We start from the raw sequence: 27,007 nt of genomic DNA, 5'->3' as shown, positions 1-27,007 counted from the left end.
ATTTTGCATTTTTATTATTCAACCATTATACAGTATGCTATCTTAGTATAGATATAATTTTTTTTTTTTTGTGTCCTATACTTTATTGTTTTACCCAAAGTACAATGTCCATTATAATAACTAAATAAAATCAAACATTTTCTTTGTTTTCTTAGGGAACGTTTAGGCAAGCGTCCACTCAGCAAAAAGTTAAGACATTTGCACAAAAAGTGAAAAGAGAAATGATAATTAATATAAAATTTCGAATGTTTCTTCTTTGCTCGTCGTTACTGTAATTTAAAATTTTTGTTCTTGGACCTCTTTGTTAATTTATCTCTACTCACATGCAGAGGCACACACATAAATACAAAGAACTTTTGGTTGATGACAAGTGATGAGGACACCACTACCAAACTCTAATGCTGGTGCAATGGCATTTCATTGGAAGGCCAAAAAGTCCCATGCTGCAAGCCTGCAACAAATCATATCATGAATCTATACATTTGAGCAAAGCTAAATACACTTCTACACACATCCTGTTACGCACACACAAGTTTGTGTGTAATAAAAACTTGATTTCGGTCCAATTAATTACTTAATCCTAGTTTGAGCTCAATATTAATCTCTTTAACTTGAGATCTAATAAAAGTATATTATTAACCCAAATTAAGCATATTATCAAGCTCGTATCATTTAAACGTGTGATCCCAACTCTCAATTAATTAAAAGCTTAGTAAAATATTGATTTATTTTTAAGTTTATATTAAGCTTATTATCAATTCTATAAGCTTATTATCCCACCAACTCAAAGCTATGTAAGTGATGGTTTAGTATAGGCAGTGATCCTCATAACGTAATACAGAAGGTTAGAATGATATTTATATATTTTTTCGATTAGGGAATGATCTTTTTTTTTTTTTTTTTTTGTTGAGAAAAAGGCAAGTAATTTTATTAAACAGTGATAAATACACACCAGATCTTATATTAATCACATGGCCTTCCCTAAGAAATAGAGATCGGAATACTCTCCAAGCCATAGTCTCAAAAATATTCCTCTTTATGAGGACAAAGTATTATCCAACTCCTCTGAAGTGTGAACCCCATCTTTCACCAGAAGTCAATGAACTCAACTCATATATGTTTTTTAAAAACACTCTTTTATTTTTTGTACTCATTCATATGGAACTCTCCAGTCTCTCACATACTTCCAACAGTAAAGCTCTCATTTCATTCCCACCGCCACCTACTTCAAAATATATATATATATATATATGATTCCCTTATAAGCTTGAAAGTATTCCTCATAACCTTCATTTATCCTTTACTACATGATCAAAGTGTAGCTCTAGCTTTTGAGGAACGAGCTCAAATGAGTTCATCATCTCCAGCACTAAAGCCTGATGTAGCGCTTTCCCTAACTTTATCACCATCCCCAACTAAGCCCGCTCGCATTGAAGCCGTAAATAAGTCTGAAGAAAGAGGTTTACATCTCATTCAACTCCTCTTGAAATGTGCTAACCACACCTCATCTGGCAATCTCCACCGTGCCGATGCATGTCTCCGCCACATATCACCGCTTGCCTCAGTTGCCGGTGATTCCATGCAACGGCTAGTGGCCCAGTTAGCTTACGCCTTAGCAAGCCGCCTTGTCAAGCGCTGGCCAGGCCTTTATAAGGCCCTAACAAACCGTTCTCTACAACTATCTAATCATGAAATGGACCCATCTTGGGCCTTATTTTCACAGGCCTTCCCTTATCTTTGCTTTGCCTACTCCATCATAGCCCAAACCTTGGTCCGAGCCATGTCGGCAGAACGTGTAATTCACGTCGTGGATTTGGGCTCCGGCGATCCCAACTTTTGGGTCCCACTTATCCAAAGCTTTGCTCTTATGGCCCAGGCCCGTGAGCCTCCTCACTTGAAGATCACTTGTGCAAATACCAACAAAGTTGTTCTAGGGAAGTTGGGCCTAAGGCTTGTTAAAGAGGCAGAAGGACTGGACATTCCCTTCCAATTCAACCCTGTATATGTTAGTCTAAAAGAGCTGACCATAGACATGTTTAAGGTAAGGTCAGGAGAAGCATTGGCTTTTGTTTCAATACTAAATCTTCACGTCTTATTGGCAGGGGATGATCGAGTGGATACACATTTTGGGCCCAACAAAGGTAACAAAGTTAAGGATTGTAAGCAAATGGGACAATTTTTAGCAATGGTTCGGTCAATGTCACCAAAATTGTTTTTCTTAGTTGAGCAAGAAGCCGATCATAACTTAGATCGTTTAGTGGACAGGTTTGTTGAGGGATTACACTATTATAGTGCCATGTTTGATTCATTGGATGTTAATTGTGGGTCTCTTTAATGTGAGAAGAGACTTGGTATAGAGGAAATGTTTGGAAGAGAAATTGTAGATATTGTGGCGTGTGAAGGGTTGGAAAGGGAGGAGAGGCATGAGAGGTATGCAAGGTGGATTGTTAGGTTTGTTGGAGCTGGGTTTAAGCCTGCGCACATGTGGTGTGATGCTAAGCAGATTATTGATGCCTATGGTAAGGATGGTTATAAAATTATGAATGATAAATCTAGTTTGATGATCTGTTGGCATGAACGGCCTCTTTATGCAGTGTCTGCATGGATTAGTTAAGCTATTTTTCATTTAATTGTTTTTACTTTGTGAGTTATGTGAAAGCAAACTTGTAATTATTCAATCAAAGAGGTTTTGTTTTGTACAAATAGAATTGTTATTGTCTTTACTTTTACCATTAAAATTTTCCGACTTTAATTCAATAGGGCAATTGTCTTTTGGATTAGGGCCGTAATTAGGCAAGCCAAAGCCAAAGCCAAGCCAAGTTGAATACTAAAAGTTTAAACTTGTTCATTTAGTATTATTTTGAACACGGGTCGAGTTTAAGTTGATTACCAAATAAGATTATGTTTAAGTTTAGTTCATTTTCTTGTTGAACAATCTGAAGTTTATTCACAAGTTACTTAATACTTGTTAATTTATTCTTTTCCCATGTATAGTAAAAGTATTACTAAAATTTTTTATATCTTCACAAATCTATGAATGTTTACTACAATAAACTGTTTATGTTATTAATAAACTACCTACACAGTTCCAATAAGACCAATCCATCTCTAGTAAACAATAATTTGATATCATATATATAGACCTATATACAAATTTATACAATCTAATCTCAAGTACATATAAATATATGTTTAGACTAGTATACATATAAAAATATAATATTATATATAATCAAATCAAGCCTCATGTTTACAAATTTGTTCACTAACTCATTATTAATGGTTAAGCCTAAATTAGGGCATGAGCTTGACTTGTTTGCTACACAAATTAACATAAACAGGCATTTTTCTTGAGCTAATCCTAAATTATTTGGTTTATTTGCAGTCTTATTTTGAGTTTGAAATTAATGTGGCCAAGTAGGGACCTCTCTCTCTCTCTCAATAGGGAGGGTCAACAAAACTACCTTACGAGTAATGTTAGAAGGAAAAAAAATTTTGCAAATTTTTTTACAAACTACTGATATGGTAAATAGTTAAATGAAAAAGTAATATTAATAATGGGTCTAGATGAAAATTAACAAGAAGTTGGTCACATCAACAGTTTGTAAAAATATTATAAAATAGTTTCTCGCCGTAACATTACTCCTGCCTTACACTTATTTTTATCTTTTTTTAGTATCTTTTTAACAAAAATAATATTTGCCTATTTGACTTGGATTCTTACCATCATTTGATGTCTTTCAATATAAATAATGAGTAACATCATGAGTTTAATTAATTGATAATGAGTACATAATTATTTTACCAATAAAAGTGACGAGTCCATAAGTGTTAGTATCATGCGTTTTCCCTAAAATTAGTGGGTTTTGGACCTTTTGGAGCACGCCATCATTTAGATTTGCATCATTATTGTTTGGGGATTCTTATAGAAGTACAGCTATAAATTTGCCTCTCATTTGCAATTTCAATTAAGGCCTAATTGACGTTAAAAAACGGGCCTAATAAATAATTAGCCCACAAGTCCAAAAAAAATCCTCCATACATCCCACATTAGTAGATTGAAAATCAAGACCAACAAATTCTAGCATGCACCGATTCAATAGTTATTTTTTGTTGGTATATATTAGGAGGATTTAAAAAATTAGTTATTATTTTTTTTATTGTCAAAAATACTCCTAACTAAAACTTAAAAAATGATGTTAAAATAGTAAATTGACAAAAATAATAAATTTTTACTTCTACGTTGAAATGTCTTTCTACTTCTAATAAACTCCTACTTTTACGTTAATTTAAATTTCTACTTCTACTCTCTAACTCCCTACAAAATAGGATCACTCTTTTGTTAGTTTTAAAACTCTTCCAATCTACAAAACTCACCCCATGTTTTCATTTTTTTTTTTTTTACTTCATCACGATGTATTTGTTTTTTTTGTCCCCCTTTTTTTTTTTTAAAGTAATGAGATTAGAGTCCAAAAATAAAAGGGTTTAGAGAAGATGTTTATTAAAAAAAAAAAAAAAACTCTTACTATAAAACCAGTACTATAACTTCTATCCATCTTTATCATCCCAACATCCCCAACATCCCCACTACTTATCATCCCAACATCCCCACTAAAAAGCAGTTACTACTATGTAATTTCTCAAGCTTTTATTTTTGTTTTTCGCGTTCTCACTCACGATCTCCTTATTATCATTAACCTCCACTTTTGTTAGTCAGTTTTATATTTATCTTATATTTGTGAAGGCCAAGTTTCATTCTCATCAATCTATGTTTCTTTTTCTTTGTAAAATTTTTTTTTTGACAATTTGTTCAATTTGTGCTTTTCAATGGTTATTTTTTAAAATTAAGCCAAACTTTAGCAACTAATTGATGACTTCAATGTCTTTGATGTTAGGGACACATTTTACGGGGCTTGGAATTAAGATTGACAAATGCAATCAAGACTCAAATAATTTGTTGAGCAAACAGGTATCTTTCAAAATTCTTGGTAGTATTGATTTATGCATTTGTGGGGAGAATAATTTCTTCATTACATCCTTAGATTTATTTATTTATTTATTTATATAATTGAAAAAAGTAAAAATTCTAAATTATAATAAATATAAATTATTAATCTTTATTAAAAAAATAAAAGAACTCCTAAGACCGTGCGTGAGTGCTTGTTCAGAGGCAGTTATTACTGCTTATTAGGGTTTAAGAAAATAAAAATCCTCATAGGGTTTCAAATCAATTCAACACGCCTAGCCGTCTAACCCGATACGATGTCAGGCTAAAGTCACACAGACATAAATACCTCTCTTTGTTGCACGAGCTCTCTCAAACTCTCCGAACTGCAAAAACCTTAAAAACTCCCCCAGAAAGATTCATTTGTATTATAAATAAGTCTTTAGCTTCTCTCTCTGTCTCTCTCTCTCTCTCTCTCTCTAAAGTATTGTCTGTAGATATATAGTAATAAGCAAAGTACAAGGTACGAGGAGAAGAAGGATATGCATGAAACTGGAGGAGGGGGAGGAGGAACAATGTCGGCGGATCCCCAAGATTATACTATCATCAAGGAGGGAGAGGCTGAGATTCTCATGCGCAAAAATGAGGTCTTTTACAATCCCAGCCAGGTGCCTTAATCTTCTTCTTCTTCTTTTTCTGCAATTTTATGGTTTTTCTGTTATGTTTTGTTGAAAAGATGAAATTTTTTTAAATGGATTTTGTGTTTTAGATGGGATTCTAACTTGTGACTTTGATGGGTCCTTGTTAGCACTTGAAGATATATGTTTGGTTGCTCAGAATTTTTTTTTTTTTTTGATGGGGTTCTGGTATTGAAACGTTTGATTGTTAGTAGAATATAAATTGAAGTCCAATTGATTATTCACTGAGGTTTTTGGGTGTTATATAATTATCAAAGAGAACCTTTTGATTTGCTTATGATTGAGATTATAGATGTTCTGGAATTGAGCAGAAATTCAGTATGTGACAGATTTTGTGTGTGTACGTTGCCTTTTTCATTTGACATTGGAAAAAATTTACATGCGTTAATGAGCTATAACTCAACTGGCACTTCCTTCTCCCAAAAGAATGGGTTGGAGGGTGACGTATTGGGTTCAAGACCCTAGTTGCATGTTAGTTTAAAAAGGTACTACCTTGTGCACAAAGCTCCCACTTTTGCTGGGATGTAAGTGGTGATTGGTGGGCAGCCTAGCCCCCAATTATTTTTTGAAGAGACGGATTCCTATTCATGTGTAGTTCCTCCCCCCTCCCCCCCACAAAAAATAAAAAATAAATAAATAAAAAGGAAATAATCTAAATGCAATAAGCTACAATTGACTTGTTTTGAGCTTTCTTAATGTGGCAATTAGTGAATTGAGGTGGAGATTATAGCAGGTGAGGATTTTAGAGTACCATGGGAAGATAAGATTAGATAAGTTTTGTTATTCATGCATTGTGCCATTCTCTAGTGTGACCTGGGATGATACCTTCAGAGTTCAAACTTTTCTAAACAAAATGTGATGTTCAAACTTTGCTCTATTATATTGATAATATTCTGGAAGATGCGACATGGTATGGGTAATTTTTGGCGGTTATAGCTAATTGTTGGTTGTAATTACCTTCTGTTACCTGCTTTGTGGTTTTCTTGCACACGTGAAGGCTTCTAATTGTTTCAATATGTAATAATCAGGTTGACAACAGAGACATGTCTATTGCTGTCTTGAGGACATTTATATCCAAACGCAAACAGGAGCATGAAGCATATTTGTTGAAAAGAACGAAAGCAGCAACAAAGGCTTCTGAGAAGGATTCCTCTGAACCTGCTGGAGAAGCAGCTGATGAATCTCTCATGAATGATGAAGAAGCTAATGGAGAATGTGAAGTGTCTGAAGAGGCACATCAGGATGAACCATGTAGCATTTCAAAAGAATCGGTCAAGACCCCTGAGGGAAAAGGACGTGGAGAACTGAAGCCGGCAAGAGTTCTTGAGGTGTTTCTATAATCTTCTGTTATTAATTTAAGTTAACATTTTTTAATAACATTCGTTTGTTCCAGTTTGAACAGTTTGTTAGGAATATTTGAATCTTTAATATTATTAAATAATTTGTGATTTCCTTTTGAATGTACAGGCCTTGGCAGCTTCTGGGTTGAGATCTCTAAGATATGCTCGTGAAGTAGAAGGGATAGGCCAAGTTGTGGCAGTAGACAATGATAAAGGTTGCTATTTATATTTCAGTATATGACATTTTGTACTTATCCCAAAAAAAGTATACTTCATTTTGTAATGCTTACTTTTCTGGAGATACATGTACACACTTGTCCAAGAAAACTAGATACATGTTTGTAGAACAAACATTTGTGTGTATATTGCAGATATGTTTACCTGCCTCCCTTTCCACTAATAATTGTGTTGCTTCACAATTACCTAATGCCTATAAACCCAGAAGTCTCTGGTTCGACTCCTTGTTGAGGCATTTCATGATTTATTCAATGCCTGCTCAGTGGGGGTGTGTAGGCATCCGGGGTTTGCCCCTCGGTGGTGGTCCCACTGACCCATACCTTGAGGGGGTTCCTTGTCATCCCCAAAAAAAAAATAAATAAATAAATAAGTTCACCCTCCAGTTTAAAATTCACTTATTGAGCCATGTGCAAGTGTTTATTAGTTATTATCTAGTGCCTGAATGAGGCCTGTAGTCATAATACTTGTTGTAATCATTTGCTCTTTTTTCAGTTTCTGTTGAAGCTTGCAAGAGAAATATAAAGTTTAATGGTTCAGTAGCATGTTCAAAGGTGGAGCCACATCTTGCTGATGCTCGTGTATTTATGCTCACCCATCCAAAAGAATTTGATGTGGTACGCAGGTGCTTTTTTTAAAAAAAAAAAAAATATATATATATATATAATTACATTTATTTAATGGAAAAGAAAGAATTAAAAAAAAAAAAATGTACCCATACCTTGAGGGGGTTCCTTGTCATCCCCCAAAAAAAAAAAAAAAAAAAAAGGTTCACCCTCCAGTTTAAAATTCACTTTTTGAGCCATGTGCAAGTGTTTATTAGTTATTATCTAGTGCCTGAATGAGGCCTGTAGTCATAATACTTGTTGTAATCATTTGCTCTTTTTTCAGTTTCTGTTGAAGCTTGCAAGAGAAATATAAAGTTTAATGGTTCAGTAGCATGTTCAAAGGTGGAGCCACATCTTGCTGACGCTCGTGTATTTATGCTCACCCATCCAAAAGAATTTGATGTGGTACGCAGGTGCTTTTTAAAATATATATATATATATATAATTACATGTATTTAATGGAAAAGAAAGAATTAAAAAAAAAAAATTGCATCTAATAGGTTATTTTCTCTGGATATTTTATCAATTCCAAACTTATCTGAATAAGACTAATGGACGGCTTCACTCCCTGTTCTCATTTCTCAAGGATTACTTATCACCTATCTTTCCTGTTGTTGTGATATATTAGGATATAAAGTTAGCCTAGTATTTATCAACATTTTCAAAATAATCCAGTATTCATAATCCTTTTTGGTTATTGGCGTTTCAGGTTGATCTTGATCCTTATGGCGCACCTTCTGTGTTCTTGGATTCTGCTGTCCAATCAGTGGTAGATGGAGGCATGCTGATGTGTACGGCAACTGATATGGCAGTACTATGTGGGAGTAGTGGGGAGGTTTGCTATTCCAAGTGAGAGTTTTGTACTTGTCTCACCTTCAATCAAACTATGGTTTTCAGATTATTGGGCTTATTATTTATTGACCCTTTTTTTTTATTTTTTTTTTTATAAATAATTATTAGATATGGTTCCTATCCATCACGAGGGAAATATTGCCACGAAATGGCTTTGAGGATCCTCCTTGCGTGCATTGAGGTATTCCTATGCCTTTGAAATACATATAAATAATTGAAAATATTCTTTTTTATGTTTTTTTTTTTCCCTTTGTTTTAGACCAAAAGCAAAGAGAACTGCTATTGTCAATATTTCACTGTAGTTTGCTTGCCATATGTTTTAAAAATTCTAAAAGCTTTGTGAACTGTTTGAGTTGTTTAACTCTGTTCTCTTATATTTCTTCCCTTTTTCTCCCCTTCTGTAGTGGTAGTCTTTGTTTGTGAGTGTGTGTGCTTTGCTCTATCTAACAGCACAATATGTATATGTCTATCAGGGTGGGGGGTTGTAACATTTGGAATTGCCTTTTTTTTCCTGATTAAGTATGGATGTTGCACAATGGTTTTGGCTATCAAGTGCAAGTGAGCAAGTTTGATTCTAGAGAGTAGCCACTTAATTCAAATGCTCTAGGGTAGGAACCCATTTTGGTTGATTTATTTTGAACAGTTCCAATCTAAAAGTAACATCGCCAATCTAAACAAAAATTGGGAGACCCTATCAATACTGATGTGATGACACCTGTCATAGTTTATTGTAGTATTGAATTTCTAACGAGTGACTACCACTAGAAAAGTTTAGGATTACCCAGTGCTTACCCTACCAAAATGGGTTCCTACCCTAGAGCATTTGAATTAAGTGGCTACTCTCTAGAATCAAACTTGCTCACTTGCACTTGATAGCCAAAACCATTGTGCAACATCCATACTTAATCAGGAAAAAAAAGGCAATTCCAAATGTTACAACCCCCCACCCTGATAGACATATACATATTGTGCTGTTAGATAGAGCAAAGCACACACACTCACAAACAAAGACTACCACTACAGAAGGGGAGAAAAAGGGAAGAAATATAAGAGAACAGAGTTAAACAACTCAAACAGTTCACAAAGCTTTTAGAATTTTTAAAACATATGGCAAGCAAACTACAGTGAAATATTGACAATAGCAGTTCTCTTTGCTTTTGGTCTAAAACAAAGGGAAAAAAAAAAACATAAAAAAGAATATTTTCAATTATTTATATGTATTTCAAAGGCATAGGAATACCTCAATGCACGCAAGGAGGATCCTCAAAGCCATTTCGTGGCAATATTTCCCTCGTGATGGATAGGAACCATATCTAATAATTATTTATAAAAAAAAAAATAAAAAAAAAGGGTCAATAAATAATAAGCCCAATAATCTGAAAACCATAGTTTGATTGAAGGTGAGACAAGTACAAAACTCTCACTTGGAATAGCAAACCTCCCCACTACTCCCACATAGTACTGCCATATCAGTTGCCGTACACATCAGCATGCCTCCATCTACCACTGATTGGACAGCAGAATCCAAGAACACAGAAGGTGCGCCATAAGGATCAAGATCAACCTGAAACGCCAATAACCAAAAAGGATTATGAATACTGGATTATTTTGAAAATGTTGATAAATACTAGGCTAACTTTATATCCTAATATATCACAACAACAGGAAAGATAGGTGATAAGTAATCCTTGAGAAATGAGAACAGGGAGTGAAGCCGTCCATTAGTCTTATTCAGATAAGTTTGGAATTGATAAAATATCCAGAGAAAATAACCTATAGATGCATTTTTTTTTTTTTAATTCTTTCTTTTCCATTAAATAAATGTAATTATATATATATATATATTTTTTTTTTTTTTAAAAAAAGCACCTGCGTACCACATCAAATTCTTTTGGATGGGTGAGCATAAATACACGAGCATCAGCAAGATGTGGCTCCACCTTTGAACATGCTACTGAACCATTAAACTTTATATTTCTCTTGCAAGCTTCAACAGAAACTGAAAAAAGAGCAAATGATTACAACAAGTATTATGACTACAGGCCTCATTCAGGCACTAGATAATAACTNCTAAGCAACAAATGAACATCAGTAATCAGACACAGTCACAACATAGAACATTCAATCCCATCCAATACCCTGCTATTTCTTGAAAGTTGAATGCTGGAGGAGTCTAGAGCCTCATTTTTATGGCCACACACACAAAAAAAAAAAAAAAAAAAAAAACACCAAGTCTGTCCAGTTTTAGCCAGAATGGTTGATACACAGCATTTATACCCTCATGTCAACGCAAAGCCAACCAGTTTTTCCAACAAGCTTTTTTTTACTAGAACTATCACAGACCAGGTTTTATGAGCTTGGCTTGGAAATAGGAACAAATGACCCTAGGTTATTTTAAAAATGGAGAGGGTGCAGGGTGGCCCCTGCACTTGCATGGGGGGTACCTGCTGATTGCCTATTTTCCAAATTTTGTTGAGTATTAAATCTTTGACAATATCTTACCACCTGAAAGGAACCAACGACAGCCCATATGCATGATACACTGCTGGTACTGTGACAAATCTAATGGCTAATGCTTGAAATGAGCATGAAAATCTTAAACACACACCACTGTAAGAGTTTGTAAGAGCATGTAACATCTTGGAGCTCTTTAGAACAAAACCAATTCATCATAAGAAATATGTTAGTAGCTTTCATAACCTCCCTCTTGATTTTTTAGTATTATCTCCAGCTAACATAGTTGAAGCACTCAAAATGAAATCATATTAGGTTATTGTCATTCATAAATGGGCATAATTAGTGTTAAAATACATCTATGTCAACAACAAATTACTAGCAGCAATGTCATATGAAATAAAGATGTGTGTACCTTGGACATAGTCCTCCCAATAGGCTGAAGATGAAAAGAATCACAATGATAGTGGGGCATAGAAGAAAAGTTTTGTTGAGAAGTTATATTAGAAAGGATCTTCTGTGTATCCCCAGTGAGCTATTTTTCAACTCACACTTCCTCCCATAATAATGGGATGGAAGGTGATGTCTTGGGTTGAAGACTCACTAGGTGTGTGGGTAACTTACCAATAAAAAAACTTCCTTCTTTCTTTACCCAAAAAAAAGAAAAGGAAAAGAAAAAGAAAAGGGAAAGCATATCAATTATTGATATGCCCTTGTTAACCATTAATGTATCGGTTTTAATGGATTGATCCAAGGGTTCATTTAATATGTGTGTGTGTATATATATACAGGGCTAGTTATGTATGATAATTAATTTGTTTCTAAGTTCAAGTCAAAATTCTAACAATGCTATGGTCTTTAATCCTTTTCTTCTTCTAGAACAACAGTGTAAGATATCTGCCTGGGTTTGGCCCTGCAGTTCATCAAGAATGCAGTGACTGTGGGAAGAAATTTAACATGGGTGGACCTATATGGTCTGCTCCCATCCATGATCAAGAATGGGTAACCTCCATACTGGCAGATGTGAAATCTATGCAGGACCGGTACCCTGCTTATGCTCGAATCTCTGCTGCACTGACAAATGTATCAGAGGTTTGTTTGTTTACTTTGCCCTGATGTTGTATCTTTGATGTGTGTATAGTTATTCATTTTGGTGGGAGTCTTTACAATAGATCGGTTGGTAATTCTTAAATTTTCCCAAGAAGATTGGTGTCTAGTTAACACCACATTTTAATGTGCCTTATTCAACGGCACTATACACTTGTTTGTTGCTTTTCTTTTTTTAAAATATATTTAAAATTGGTTTCTATTCTACATATTATGTTTTATAATATTCTTTTTAGTTATTTGGTTTTTCCTAGTTAAGAAAAATAAATATTAGTATTTGGTTTCAGATGGTGAAACTTATGGGCAATGTGTGGACCTTTTCATTTGATAATTTCCTCCTTATGACAGCCATCTTACCTCTTTTAAATTCTGATTACATGATCATACCGTTTGCAGGAATTGCCTGATGTTCCTCTATTTGTGAGTCTGCACAGCCTATGCGCCACACTTAAATGTACTTCTCCATCAGCAGTAATTTTCCGTTCAGCTGTGATCAATGCTGGATATCGTATATCTGGAACTCATGTGAATCCACTGGGGCTGAAATCGGATGCTCCCATGGATGTCATTTGGGACATAATGCGGTGTTGGGTAAGAATTCACTTTTATTATCTTTTCAACATGTGCACGTATCCATTTCTTTAGGTCCCTGCATTTTCATCTTGGTTTCTTTATTTTGATTTTGCATATGATTCTTCTAAGCCACCAATTGAAATGGCCAAATTTTCATGTATCTGTGTCATCTTGTTTTATGTTTTCACAAACTATCTATTGTTTAGATTTTGTTTTGGGGTTCCACAAACTGGCTATTGTTTAGATTTCAACTAAATCAGAAATTTCTTGATAAGTGGAAACTGGAAAGTCTTCACTTGGTAGTCTACATTCTATAAAAGACTTGATGAGTGTACAGTGGATTTATTTTCATTAGTGGTAAAGGCCTTCGTTCATTTACTTGCCTCCTTCCAGCTCAAAATGCCTAATGCCTATTATACTAGCTAGTTCTAGAAGCTAATTGCTAAGACCTCACCCTTCTGGTGTTGCTTTCTGCAAGGAGGTGAAGCACTCTGCTAGACATCCCAATCTTGGAGGCCTGTTTGCCTTAGTAATTAAGTGTGAAAAAGTCATCCCCAGAGCTCGAAAGTCCCACTTTTGTGGGATCTGGGATTGGTCTTGGTAGACAGCCATATCCCCAATATTTTTTTTTTTTTTTGGGAGAGGCTGATTCCCGGACTTGAACCTGCTACCTATTGCTTTTGGTTGAAGACTATCTTCCAAAATAAATCAATAAAACTCCTTCAATGCAGCCTTTAACTACAACCACATTATGCAAGTTCCACTCATACCTATACCTACTGTAGAGTTAAAAAAAAAAAAAAATACAATTAAAAAATTATCAGTGATGATGCATTGATGCCTTTATAGGTTTGTGAATTCAATCAGCTAAAAACTCCTCTCAAAAAATAAAAATATACACATTGTGATCAGTTAGGCTTGGTTTACATTGTAATGAATATATAACTAAAATAGGCAGCCTTTATTCAATCGAGGGAATCAAAGTTTTCCTTTGTACTTCAGTGGTAAAAAGCTATACAACAGAATGCAGTTTGACTTGTTAGTGGGTAAATGCGACCATCTCAGGAGAAATGACACGGTTTCCTTTTCTTTAGGTAAAAAATCATCCAGTGAAAGCTCAGCCACCAGATCAGCCGGGAAGTGTGATACTTGCCAAGGAACCAGTTCTTCAAGTACGTGTCACCTTCCAAGTTGCAGTTTTATTTTATTTTTATTTTTATTTTATTTTTAAATGATTCTTGTTGTTTGCTATTGCTTTGATGACCTTATCTTTAATCTTCAGAGTACAGACTACATTTTCCAAAGACAACCTATTATGCATGCATTTTTATTTTTATTGTTAAACGATTCTTCTTGTTTGCTATATTGCTTGACCTTGTCTTTAATTAGTTTATTGCCCTTTAGAGTTTAAACTACATGTTCTGAAGACAGTCTATCACGCACGTGTAAGTGTGCACAAGTGCATGCAGAGAGAGAGAGAGATCTATTGAGTGACTGAAAATTCATGTCTCTTCGGCTTTTTTTTTTTTGTTTTTTAACTTTTGGGCAGGCTAATTTTGCTCGGGCTGTTGCATCACTTAGCAAAGCACAAGCCAAGAAGGTCACGCGCTTCCTTCCAAATCCTGAAAGGCATTGGGGCCCAAAGCTCCGGGCAGGTCGTAAAATAACCAGCAAGCACATCTCTCTTTTGGGTCCTCAGGCTTTGAATGGAACTGTTGACCATGAAGATGAAGAGCCTACTGCCAAGCGTCAAAAGGCACAGGAGCCCTCCACAAATTCATGATTTTGAGCTATTCCTTGGAAGTATGTCTCGGGATCAAACCTACCTGGACCTCGGTCAACTCCCATAGTTTTGCTTTTTTGAAAAAAAAAAAAAAAAAAATCGTTGTATGCTTTCTCTTTTCCTTTTAATTATTTCTTTTAAAGTGTTCATTTTCTGGGGGGAGGGAGCGAGAGATCATGTTCTATCCCACGAAATGTCCCACAGTTTAATATAACTAGGAGAAAATGGGAATGGAGAAACTCTGGTGATATTAGAATTGTATTTTTTGGCAATTTTTTTAGTTAATGGAAATCCATAAGGTAAAAACATAGCTTTGAAATTACTCTAATTTCACTTGCTTTGTGAAGAGTAGGTTTTCTAACATGTTATACACCGTATTTTATAAGTCGTGTTGCTCCCATAGCAATGTTTTTATGAAAAGTGAAATTAAAGAAACTTTGGTGCACCCTGGACTTTATTTGATGTTCAATTAGAGACCCATACAAATCCTTTCCACCCTATGCTTACATATTCTTGGGCGTACAATTGGTGAATTGCAAATTTGTGTACTAAAACGAGCCGTTTGTCTTAATTCTCAACTTAAAATCCATACTAATGCTTTGTTTGGTTCAACATTATTGTTTTCTATAAAATTATATCATATTTTTATGTTTGGTAGCAACCTTAAATAAGTTGAGAATGGTCTCCTAAATTTCCTTAGTTTGTTGTGAGATAGAGTTGTTTTCTAAAAATTTTTAATGGAAAAAAATCTCTAAAAAATAAGTTATTCTTTTTATGTTGACCAAAGTTTTTCCTTTAATTTTTTTTAATAATGTTACTAAACATTGGAAAATACATAAAAGTATCTTCTCACAAGATTTTTCATCAAAATAAATGGAGTGTAAGATGGTTGTTTTCTAATATTAAGATTTATATTTTACACGATTACATAATCAAAATGCATAGAACATTTTTTAGTCTACATGATTACATAATCAAATTGCATTGGCATTTTGTCAAAAAAGTAAAAATAAAGCATCAGGCCATTATTTTTGAACTTCCATGAAACTTGCACTGTGTGTGGAAGTTTGGGGAAAAAAAAAAAAAGATAAGGGGGGAGATATCTTGAATTTTAAATTCATGCAGTATCAACTATTGAGTATGATGCTACATGTATCTAAAATATTAGATTTTTTTTTTTCTTTTCTTTCGGGAGAATAGGGATTTTTTTTTTTTTTTTTGTGAGAAGCTAGAGAGTGAAGAGGGTGAGAGATGAGATAAGAGAAAGGGATAAAAGAATGGCTTATAGATATCTCTCTTTATTTGGATATTTTAAAAATTAAAAAAGAATGATAGGAAAATCAAGAAAAATATTATATAAATCAAAAATTATATTTTTCTTTTGTTCCCAAAAAAAAAAATATATATATATATATATAATTTAAAATTTTTAATATATGGAATCCATCCTCTAAATTTCTCCAATTTGGAGAGATTAAAATTTTCAATTATTTTCCTCTCTTCCTTTAAACAAGATAAATTAAAGCACCCCTATCCACTCTCCTCTATTCTCTCATCCGCCATCCAAATACTCTGTTAGAGAGAAGTACTTTAATAGAATCGTCCCAAACAAAGCAAATGTGCAAGACTTGGGCTGTTGTGAATTTGTAGCGAGGTCCATACTACGAAGTACACTGCCTAACTTCTATTGCAATTAGTATGAGTATCACTATGTTCATTTCAATTTTTTAGTTAAAAACTAAAATTGTAATATGAACTTATGAAGTAGTAACAACTTTTTAAGTGAAAAGAAAGAACCAAGAAATGAAGTTGGCGTATTAAAAGGCAGCATTTCCATTCGAGTTCTCGCGTTTGCAAGGAAGTTGGAATCTAAGAACTAAGAAACAAAACTTGAAGGGGACTCGGCTTTCATTTTTGCAGCTATACACAACACCTCAATGCAGAGTTCAAGTATTGGCTACCTCATCAAAGATATAAGGACAGCATTCAAGTTTTCAGATTTACTGTTTTAGTGTGTGCGCAAAAGCTGCAACTGTGGAGCTTCATGCCTGTTTGGGATCTTTTGCTCGTTTTCCATGTTTCCAAGGTTAATTGAGCTTCCTTGATGACCCGCATTTAGTTCAGGGAGCCAAATCGGCTACTTGTATCCACATGAATGATGAGGAAGGCTAGTTGTGTGTCTTTAGGTAATGCAACACCCAAGAAACCTGCAAAAGAGAGGGAAAAAAAGTCTTGCTACCAGCCCTTACAAGTTACAACTTGGGAAAAAATCGGGTATTAGCTTTAGGAAATACACAAGAATTAGGAATGGTGTGATAAAGAAGAAAGAGATACTCCTATTTATGAAATCCGGAACCCATAAAAATGTATTGCATATCTATTGTATAGATTTAGAATGCCAAGAAATATATGAACGTAATTGTTTCAAGTGTGTGTGAGTTCTATATTTTATGGTTTGGAGTTAATCTAATCTCCCCTTTCACGTTTTAGGTTCCTCCTTATTTTATAATGATGTTTAAACCACTTAAAACAAAAGATATATCATGAGACGGTCTCATGAGATATCTCTCTTATATATTTGGAACTCATACATGGTGTGAGAGAGATGTCTCAAAAGACTGTCTCATAAAATAATTTTTTTCATTTGAAAATCTACTAAATAAGATGAATGTCAACTGTAGCTACTGAGTATTAGCACTCCTTGCATTGAGTTCGTCTTGAAAAGTATGAATTCTCTAGGAATGGAAACTTGGTTGATTAAGTTCCATGAAAAATGCCTCCCAAAAAAGAAAAGTCTCTTCTCAACTTGTTGAATTTAAATGATCATGGAAACCTTGCATTAATGGTGATTTATTCTTATTTATAATGGGAATGTGTTATGTCGGAATAAGGCTTATTATATAGCAGATATGTTTTTTTTTTCATGAGTTTCTATACTTACACATGACATCAATCACGGACCCAACGATCTCACATGTGTTCCAAGCTCATTTGATGTGGAATGACCCTTTTGTTCTCCAATCCATTGCTCATTTTTCCTTCCCTTTGCTAGCTCTTTCTCCTTTGTATGAGCTTGGTCACATAATGAAGAAGAAATTTATTTGATCTTTTGTTTATGTCTCAATTGGGAACCCTTGCTAGGTTAGTATTAATCCCGTGGGCCCAAGTTTAGCCAATCTCATTATATGATTTTGGAATGTTTGTGTTCTTGTTGTAGGAAACTAGGGATTTTGAATTCATGGGGTTTATTTTAACCAACCTCATACGATGATTTTGCCAACAATTGGGCCATATTTATGGCTTTTTGCTGCCGGCTTAGTGGGCCTAGCTTAATTGGATTCCAAGGCTCAAATTTATGGGTTGTTGACTTGAATAGTTGTGAGCTTTGCCATTACAAAGGCTGCACCAGTTGTTTTGAGTCGGACAAATTAACGGGTTTTGGGCCTTTTGTTGATCTGCCAAAAGTGTCCTCAACAATGTCTAGCAAAGAAAGCATAGCAAATAGAAATTTTTTTAGTTCGGTCGGTAAAAGGTATCAAGATTCTTCTGTGAGTTATATATGATTATGTGATTAAACTTCAAATTGAATAAAGCTATTTTCTAATTTTAAAAAATTGTACCATTAATTCCAAACTACCCTCATAAAAGTAAATAAGGCATGTGAAACCTTGACATATGGGACAAACTAAGTAAAAGAAAAAAGTCAAAAGTTTTATAGTCCAACTAGTAGTTCTTACTATTTCCAACAAAACATTCAGAGTTTAAATTTCTCCAACCCTTGTCTATTGAATTATATATATTTAAACCCAAAAAAAAAGGAAAAAAGAAAAAGAAGAAAAAAAGTTAAATACAAAAAAAAAAAAAAATCCATATTAAATTAATATCAAATTTATAATTTATTCATTAAATTTTAAAATTGAACAATCACCCCCAACTTTACTCAAAATTGTAGTTCTTTACCCTTATTAATTTTGGTCATAGTAATCATTGTTAAAATTGTATGGATTTTCAATTTTGAATATTTTATTGAATCTAGGAGGTTTATGTTAACCGAGATACTTTTCTTGCACAATGAGTAAAAGAATTCGGTATTCGCGACAAGAAGTAATGTTAAGTAAGATATCGTGTTTACAGCTTATCAACTGGTCGTTGTAGTATAGTGGTGAGTATTCCCGCCTGTCACGCGGGTGACCCGGGTTCGATCCCCGGCAACGGCGTATTTTTATTTTTAATTTTTTCATGAAAAAAAGGAAAAAGAAAAAGAAAAAGAAAAAACCCCTTCAGGCCTTCACTCACTGGTTCGCTCAAAATATTGAAAAACAAACTTCTCAGTTCTCTCCCTCCATTGTTATCAATCCTAAAAAGTAAGTAATATTCAGATGGATTTTTCATCTTTCAATTGTTACTTTGTAACTTTAAGGGCATATCATGAGCTGAAATTTAATGGTATTTGTGATTGTATAACTTCCAACTATACCTGACTGAGATTGACTTTAATTTTGTGATGTACTAGAGATTATAGAAGAAAGGGCATCCCGTAGTTTCATTTTGAAATATTGTGAATTTTACCTCACAATTAATATTTGTTAATTGTGTGCTATTAAATTTTCTTTTGCCTTTCACTTTATTTTGTTTCAATTGCTGCCGCGAGAGAGAGAGAGAGAGAGAGTGGGGGGGGTGGGAAGGGAGGGAGATATCACGTTCTATTTTAATTAATTTATTTTTGAACTTGTTTAGATGCTGTTGATTAAAGATATATTATAAAAATTCTTGAATCACAAGTCAATAAAAGGGAAACGGCTTACACATTGTATCTTTTTAAGCCTAAAAAAACACATAACTTTTTAACTGGTGTTTGCTTGATGGGAAGAATAACAACAACAAAAAAAAGTTTTATTAAGAAGCCTTGATGTATATGCCAAAGGACCCCTTCCGGTTTATTATTATTAATTTCATTATTTACAAAATTATGATTAGCAGAAAAATTGTTACCTACATCAATGAAGTATAACTTACCTTAGTCCTAATTTAAGATAGCATTGATTCCATTAGTACTGACAGCACCAGTTTTGAATTATAAAACTGTTGCACTTGCATCAATGGCACTAAAAAAACGTTTTAGCTTTTATGTCTTTGATAAGTACTATAAATTGTCATCCTTTCACTTCCATTAGCCTTAAGCATCTTCCAACACTACCAATAAACCATTAGTCACACACACTACAAGTTTATCCATTTTGCTAAGAACCATGGGTAAAAAATCACCAAACACTGCTCTAATACTGCTGTGTGTATGTTTGGTAGTGTTAGTTCCTACTAGGCTAGCTCAGTCACCACAAATACCTGAATTGTTCTCAATTCCTAGGACTGGGGGACCTTCAGGGGCAAATGGGCAATGTCTGTCATCTATTGTAAACATACCAGGGTGTTTGAATCAAATTTTTAGTTCACTTATCAATGGCCAATTTAGCATTGTAGGTTCCTCTTGTTGCACTGCCATCACGCAAATTGAGGAAAATTGCTTGTCTAAATTGTTCCCCTCCATTCACATCTTTACTCCACTGCTCAATAACTCTTGTGCTCAATCACATAAAGGAAATGGACAGGTCTCCGGACTGGTTGCGAGCAAGGCCTCTTTACCAGGGTTTTTAGCAACGCTGCGTGGGAATAAAGATATACAACAATGTTGGTCAGTTCTTACAAGTGTACAAGGGTGTCTTACAGATATTACTAATTCACTTATTAGTGGCAAAATTAGCTTATTTGGACCAACTTGTTGCAAAACCATTAATTTGATCAGAGAGCGTTGCTGGCCTAAATTGTTCCCTTTTAACCCAGCTTTTCAATCAACGATAAAAGAAGTTTGTTTAACTGGCTCTGGAATTGGAGGAGCTGCACTAGCACCTTCACTTCCGAGAGCTGATCAGATCACTGTGAGCAAACTCTCTGAGAAGATGCTATTACCTTTTCCAGGATTATCAGTCGGCAATTGGAACAAGACATTGCAAAATGCTGGTCATCGCTTAAAAGCATTGATGGGTGCATTGTTGAGATTCATGGATCTCTTTCCAAGGGAGAATTTGGTGTGAGTGGTCCTGCTTGTTGTAAAGCCATCACTAATGTCAGTGACAAGTGTTGGCCTAAGATGTTCCCATTCAACCCATTGTTCCCTCCATTGCTCAAGAATAGTTGTGCACGTATGCAGGGGTGGAACCATGATTTTTATTTTGGGGGAGGCCGAGACTAAACTATCACATTGATTCAGAATTCTAGAAAAATTCAAAGTATCTCACACACTCACACACACACAAACATAAGTCTTAGATTTTTAATTCTAAAGTCATAACTCATATATATATATATATATATTGCAGATAAAAATTATATTTTTACAAAATTATCTTATATAAAAGCTTTCCATCATTTGAAACTCAATTTAGAAATTCATGTATTATTCAATGAAATTAACAGGACTGATTCTGGAAAATTGGAATTCCTTTTGAAAGCAAATGGACCCAATAAAAATAATGGCCCACATTCTTGGAAAATCAATTAATTTTCTAAATGAATCGCAATTTCAGGGCACATATCTTAATACAATTAAAGGTAAATCTTTGCCCAAGATTTTGAGACCATGTAGTCAAAGCGAAAATCACGGCCAAGTCCATGAAAAATCTAACATTCATTTCAGGAGAAAATTATAGTAGATTTTATAAAATGACGTGTGTTTCTTAATAAATTATAAAATAAACCTAAATTCGGTAGTTTTCACGATATCTCACTTTATTCAAGACTGATTTTTGCCCATGAATAGTCAAACTGATGGGAACTTCATGATCTTTAAAATTGAACCAAATTAGCCAGATTAAAATTTTGGATTTCTATTAAAACTTAGTTAAATTTGGAAAATCCAATAAAAAATTATTGAAATCAATAAAAAAAAAAAGGTTTGGCCATTAAATTCATGAAATCCTTTGATCCAAGAGCTCAATTTTTCATCAATAGCGGGCAATGGATATCTTTTAATAAAAAAAATGAAAATTAGTGACATGGGGATTTTTGGCATTTCAAAATTTTCACAGAGAGAGAGAGAGAGAGAGAGAGAGAGAGAATAGATCTCCCAAGAGTTTTAAAACAAAATTTTTAAAATTTGAACTTTTCAGAGTCCTTTATAAAAACTTTGTGGCACACTAAAAGCTACATAATAACAACTTAGCTATTGACAAAACCTTTTCAACAATTTGTTGAAATAATAATTTGTGAGTGGTAGACTTCATTTTTATATAGATTTACCACTAACGTCAATTCTACTTTCCACTACTTACAACTTGCTACTTCCATAACTTATGTTAAGAAATTACGTCTATAGAATTATTTGTATAATAGATATGCCAAACACCAAAGTTATTCCAATGAAAGAGCTTTTGGAGCCTTAAAACTATGTTACCTTCTCACCTAATGCAATTTCAAATAAACCGAGTGTGCTCTACTTTGCATATTTAAGCTGCATGCATTGTATTGTTGAAACGATCTCTTATATTTTCAGTTTTTTTTTTTTTTTTTTTTTTTTGGAAATTACACAACATTGCATGTAATGTTATCATGTTTCATTCCATTTTAGCCAAAATGATTGGAAATTTTTTCGTCAATCAATCTATTTTTACACCCTATAATCTAGAATCTTTTGGCTAAATATTGCTAATTCTGAAACATATTTGCGTTATAGGTACTGTTACAAGTTATTTGGGGATTTGAGGAGAGAGATTGAATTTCGGCAACACTGTTGCGGAAATTCCAAGAAAAGTAGGAGAGAGAATGAGGGAAAAGGTGGAGAGAGAAAAATGGTGAATTACGGCAACACTGTTGCAGTAATTCGCTGCCCAAATATCTGCCCGGGCACTATGAGACGAAGTGCTCTGAGTGGTGCCCCAAACAAACTAAAAAAAATTTGTCCCTATTGTGGCAATACCATTGCCGAAAATGGGAGTGGAAAAAAAAAAGTGAATACCGAAATCTAGGAGGAATTTAAAAAAAAAAAATATATATATATATATATATATAATGTGCTACATACACAATATTTTTACAATATTTTCACAACAAATCACAGGTAACTAGTTATTATTAATTCAAATTTAAATTTAACATTGAGATTACTATTTCAATCTAACAATAACAATAAGTAACAACCTAACACTTAGAATTTGTTGTAAAAATATTGTAAAAATTGTGTGCACTTCATTTCTTAAAAAAAAAAAAAAAAATTCTCAATTGTGGCAATGGTATTGCCGAAATTGTGGGGAAAATAAATTCCCCACAATTTTGGCATTGGGAAAAAATATAAAAACTTTTTTTCCCAATTGTGGCAATGGTATTGCCGAAATTGTGGAGAAAATAAATTCCCCACAATTTTGGCAATGCCATTGCCACAATTGGAAAAAATATATAAAAACTTTTTTTTCTCAATTGTGGCAATGGTATTGCCGAAATTGTGGGGAAAATTTTTTCCCACAATTTCGGCAATACCATTGCCACAATTGGGGATTTTTTTTTTTTTTTTTCAATTGTGGCAATGGTATTTCGGCAATACCATTGCCACAATTGGGAATTTTTTTTTTTTCAATTGTGGCAATGGTATTTCGGCAATACAATTGCCACAATTAGGATTTTTTTTTTTTTGGTTTTTTAGAAATGAAGTGCACAAAATTTTTACAATATTTTTACAACAAATTCTAAGTGTCAGGTTGTTACTTATTGTTATTATTGGATTAAAATAGTAATCTCAATGTTAAATTTAAATTTGAATCAATAATAACCAGTTACCTGTGATTTGTTGTGAAAATATTGTAAAAATATTGTGTATGTAGCACATTATATTTTTTTTTTAAATTCCTCCTAGATTTCGGTATTCACTTTTTTTTTTTTTTTTCCACTCCCATTTTTGGCAATGGTATTGCCACAATAGGGACAAATTTATTTTAATTTGTTTGGGGCACCACTCAGAACACTTCGTCTCACAGTGCCCGGGCAGATATTTGGGCAACGAATTACGGCAACAGTGTTGCCGTAATTCACCATTTTTCTCTCTCCACCTTTTCCCTCATTCTCTCTCCTACTTTTCTTGGAATTTCGACAACGCTGTTGCCAAAATTCAATCTCTCTCCTCAAATTCCCAAATAACTTTTAACAGTACCTATAACACAAATATGTTTCAGAATTAGCAATATTTAGCCAAAAGACTCCTATAATCTACCTTGTCCAAAAATTCGGCCCATTCTGATCCGTTCTACCCGTTTTTGGCCATTTCATTAAATTTCAACCAATAAGCTATATTCTATCAATACTTACACAGTTACACAAATTGTTACTTTTTTTAAGCCCCCCCCCCACCCCCCCTCTCTCTTCTCGCTTTCTTTTTTTTCTTTTTTTCTTTTTTTCTTTTTTGAAACTTTCCCGGTTTAATTACATATGAGAAGTACATTTTTCTTTTATTGATTTATATTTCAAATTTGGTGCTAATAAGCTAAGGTATTGACATTGATTGATTCATGGATGTTATAATTATTAGTTATTATACAATGTACATACTTACAGTTCATATCATGAAATTATCTGTTTATATATATAGCGATTATGTTAATAATGTATATTATTTGGTTTTCAATTTATACTTTTATATGGTATAGACTATGTGATGAATACTCTAGGTATATTCATTTTGTGTTATAAAAATATATTATAAAATTAATGGAACAAAATTGATAACTTTGGTTTTCTCATGATTGACGTTGGCTAAATTACTAAAAGTAAACTACAAATTAAGAGATGAAAGTGAACAAATAAATAAGGTATAATTAGATATGAGTTGGGTAGCCCAATAATTAATCAAGGCCAAATTTTAAGTCTTTTAACTATGTAAATATAATTTTGAAATAAAGAAAAGTGTTTCTATTATTTGAAAAGTTTTCCAATGGGTTCAGTCTATTCGACATCTCACAATAAAAGGCATTGCAACAATAATAAAAAGGAAAAAGAAGATAACAATATGTTTTAGTGGTACTCTAGTTATGTAATATATTATAAGTCTGTTTAAAAAACTCTATGTAGTAATTTCGTGTTCATGTGTTCTGTAGGGATAAGGGCCCAAATTTGTATATTGGGTCTTAGGCCTTATCCGAAGACGTGAATATGCCCGAGGAGGAATAAATGATTGGGAGAAGCCTCAAAGTTGAGAATCACGTAAGTAAAGAATGGATGAATATAGTCTGAGGAGTAGCTCTTTCTCGGATAAGATAATTATCGGTCAAGCATGCATTTGGATAATTTAGGTGACCTTCCAGAGAGTTCCAACGATCAGAATGAACCTTAAGCACGTACAAAGGTGATAAGAACACAGAAATATCTAAAAGAAAAGCTGCTACCATCGCATTAAATGCACTGCAGCAACTTTTCTGTCCGCATTTATGTGAAGAAGACCCATGAACAGTGCAGTCTCAACTACCACCATTTACAGAGAGCCAAAGAAGATGTTTTGAACTTTTAATGGGACATGAACTCAAGTGAAAACTTAGATGGTTAACAAGTGCACAATCAGGATGGCCTAAAAAGAACTATATAATGTAAAAGACCTCCCATAAGAGAAAAGAAAAAAAAAAGAAAAAAAAAAAAGAAGGAAGAGAGAAAAGAGAGAAAAAATGAATTACTGTAGCACTAAAAATTGTATTAACTTTCAAAACTATTAGATTAATTCATAATCCATCTCCTTGGACAATCATTTTATTGAGCTTTACATGTGTTTCATGCTTGTTCATCTTTGAAATCCTTATTAACCGTTGTCCAATCCACCACAAGCTCAGCTCTTTCACTCACTCTCTACAAATTCATTGTATCAGGCTCATTGGGCTCATATCCTATACTTTTTGAGTTTAGACTACAAATTGTGACCCTACATGTTCTAATAAGTATTACTGTTTCCTTAAAAAAAAAAAAAAAAAGTTTTCTTAGTTCATAAAATCTCTTGCCGTAAAATAAAATATTTGAATTCAAATCGTACCTACACAAAAAATGATCAAGTAATGTCTTGACTTGAGAATAAAAAGCAGTCATTATGAATTAAACAACACAAATTTCAATTACTATCATAGCTATATATATATATATATATATATATATACAAAAATGAAGGTAAGATAAATAATTTAATGGATATGAGGCATTAAGTTCAATATATTTTGTTTCTTACTTTAAAAAAAAAAAAAAAAAAAAAAAAGTTTACCGGTCAAGAATATTATAATTAACATTGTTGATGCCTAATTTAGCAAGAAGGCCCAATAACAAGAAGAAACCCAACGATATAGAAGGGAATAAGAAAGCAACATTAGCAAAGTAAGAAAAATGCATTAAACCCGAATGGCAGGAATAATGGTTCACAGGCCTTTAGAATAGTAAAAAGGCCCTAAAGAAAGTAAATGGGCCCAAGGGAGCCCAGAGAAGAAAACCCATGGGAATTATAAGAAATTGAAAGCAAGCAAAATTGGGTTAAAGGAGCCCAAAGAAAGGAATTAGTAAATGGGGTTGGTACAAAGGCCAACAAACCCCGAAAGCAAAGGAAATGGTAATTGGGCTGGGAAAACCCAAAAAATGTAACAAAAGCCCATGGGAATGTAAGAATGGAAGTGACCAAGGATGCCCAAAGGAATAAAGCGGGTCGAGGATGCTCAAAGGAATAAAGTGGGCCAAGGATGCCCAAAGGAAATGAAATGGTCCAATGAAGCCCAAGATGGTATGAAAATTGTTAGGATATATGTGTTTTCACTTTTTAAGAACATATGTCACTTATTTATGTAAATTGGTTAAATCCTTTGACAAAACGCACTCTACTTGTAATTGGGTAGTACTAGGTGTTTTTAATACTTCAAGAAACAAGGTTTCAAGGTCAAGTGTTGAAGTCATCAAGTCTATCCAAGAAAAAGCAAGCTGAAGTGCAAATTCATTAAAGCTCGACACCTGCTCGATAGCTACCTCAACACCTGCTATCTGTCGAGATTTATAAAATCAGATTTTCTGATTTGATTTCCTTGGGATCCGTGAATATGCTTTTGGGCCTTCTTTTCTCCATACCCTAAACATATAAAATAATTGTTTTAAGAGCCGTCAAATTGTACACAAGTTGCAAAAGCATTGAGCAATCTCTGTTCAAGCAAATTGTGATCAAAGACGAAGTTCTTGACCTAGTTCATCTTCTCTGAAGAAGTTGCTGTGTATTTGCACCAAAGGGTTTTGTGACCAAGCATCTTCTTGATCTTCATTGTGTAGGATGAACTGAAAAACTTTGTAGCCAACCTTTCCTCCTTAGTTGGTGTTTTGAAGTCGTGTACTGAGATCCGCGCATTGGTTAGTCATGTACTTGGGAG

General features: G+C 33.8%; 1 protein-coding gene, 1 long non-coding RNA gene, 1 other non-coding gene and 1 pseudogene across 3 annotated transcripts; 3 read left to right on the top strand and 1 right to left on the bottom strand.

Annotated features, from left to right (window-relative positions):
* The first annotated feature begins 1,292 nt into the window (after positions 1-1,292).
* LOC112037496 (scarecrow-like protein 3) lies at positions 1,293-2,675 on the top strand (annotated as a pseudogene).
* A 2,516-nt stretch (positions 2,676-5,191) lies between these two features.
* On the top strand, positions 5,192-14,922 carry LOC112004760 (tRNA (guanine(26)-N(2))-dimethyltransferase 2). The gene is made up of 11 exons (XM_065760149.1): positions 5,192-5,613; positions 6,672-6,971; positions 7,111-7,198; positions 7,713-7,834; positions 8,535-8,674; positions 8,786-8,858; positions 9,660-9,681; positions 12,009-12,223; positions 12,635-12,829; positions 13,906-13,983; positions 14,361-14,922. Exons 1-11 carry the CDS (start codon positions 5,488-5,490, stop codon positions 14,592-14,594), a joined length of 1,593 nt encoding a protein of 530 aa, XP_065616221.1. The 5' UTR covers positions 5,192-5,487; the 3' UTR covers positions 14,595-14,922.
* Positions 9,898-10,696, bottom strand: LOC136061820 (uncharacterized). The gene is made up of 3 exons (XR_010623682.1): positions 10,555-10,696; positions 10,102-10,241; positions 9,898-9,990 (listed from the first exon to the last, which is right to left on the bottom strand). It is a non-coding gene; the product is annotated as an uncharacterized LOC136061820 (long non-coding RNA).
* Positions 14,923-18,739: 3,817 nt separating the features above from the next.
* On the top strand, positions 18,740-18,811 carry TRNAD-GUC (transfer RNA aspartic acid (anticodon GUC)). The gene has a single exon. It is a non-coding gene; the product is annotated as a tRNA-Asp (tRNA).
* The last annotated feature ends 8,196 nt before the right edge of the window (positions 18,812-27,007 follow it).

This window comes from Quercus suber, unplaced genomic scaffold, assembly GCF_002906115.3.
Source record: "Quercus suber isolate HL8 unplaced genomic scaffold, Cork oak 2.0 scaffold_355, whole genome shotgun sequence".
Taxonomy (NCBI): Eukaryota; Viridiplantae; Streptophyta; class Magnoliopsida; order Fagales; family Fagaceae; genus Quercus; species Quercus suber.
The sequence above is the reverse complement of the archived record's forward strand: the minus strand, read 5'-3'. Positions and strand labels throughout refer to the sequence as shown.

Excerpts from the sequence above, each read along its gene's own strand:
- LOC112004760 (XM_065760149.1), top strand. The coding sequence starts at position 5,488 with ATGCATGAAACTGGAGGAGGGGGAGGAGGAACAATGTCGGCGGATCCC. Across the intron at positions 8,675-8,785 it reads GGGGAGGTTTGCTATTCCAA|ATATGGTTCCTATCCATCAC; the intron begins GTGAGAGTTTTG and ends AATAATTATTAG. Across the intron at positions 8,859-9,659 it reads TCCTCCTTGCGTGCATTGAG|AGCAAAGCACACACACTCAC; the intron begins GTATTCCTATGC and ends GCTGTTAGATAG.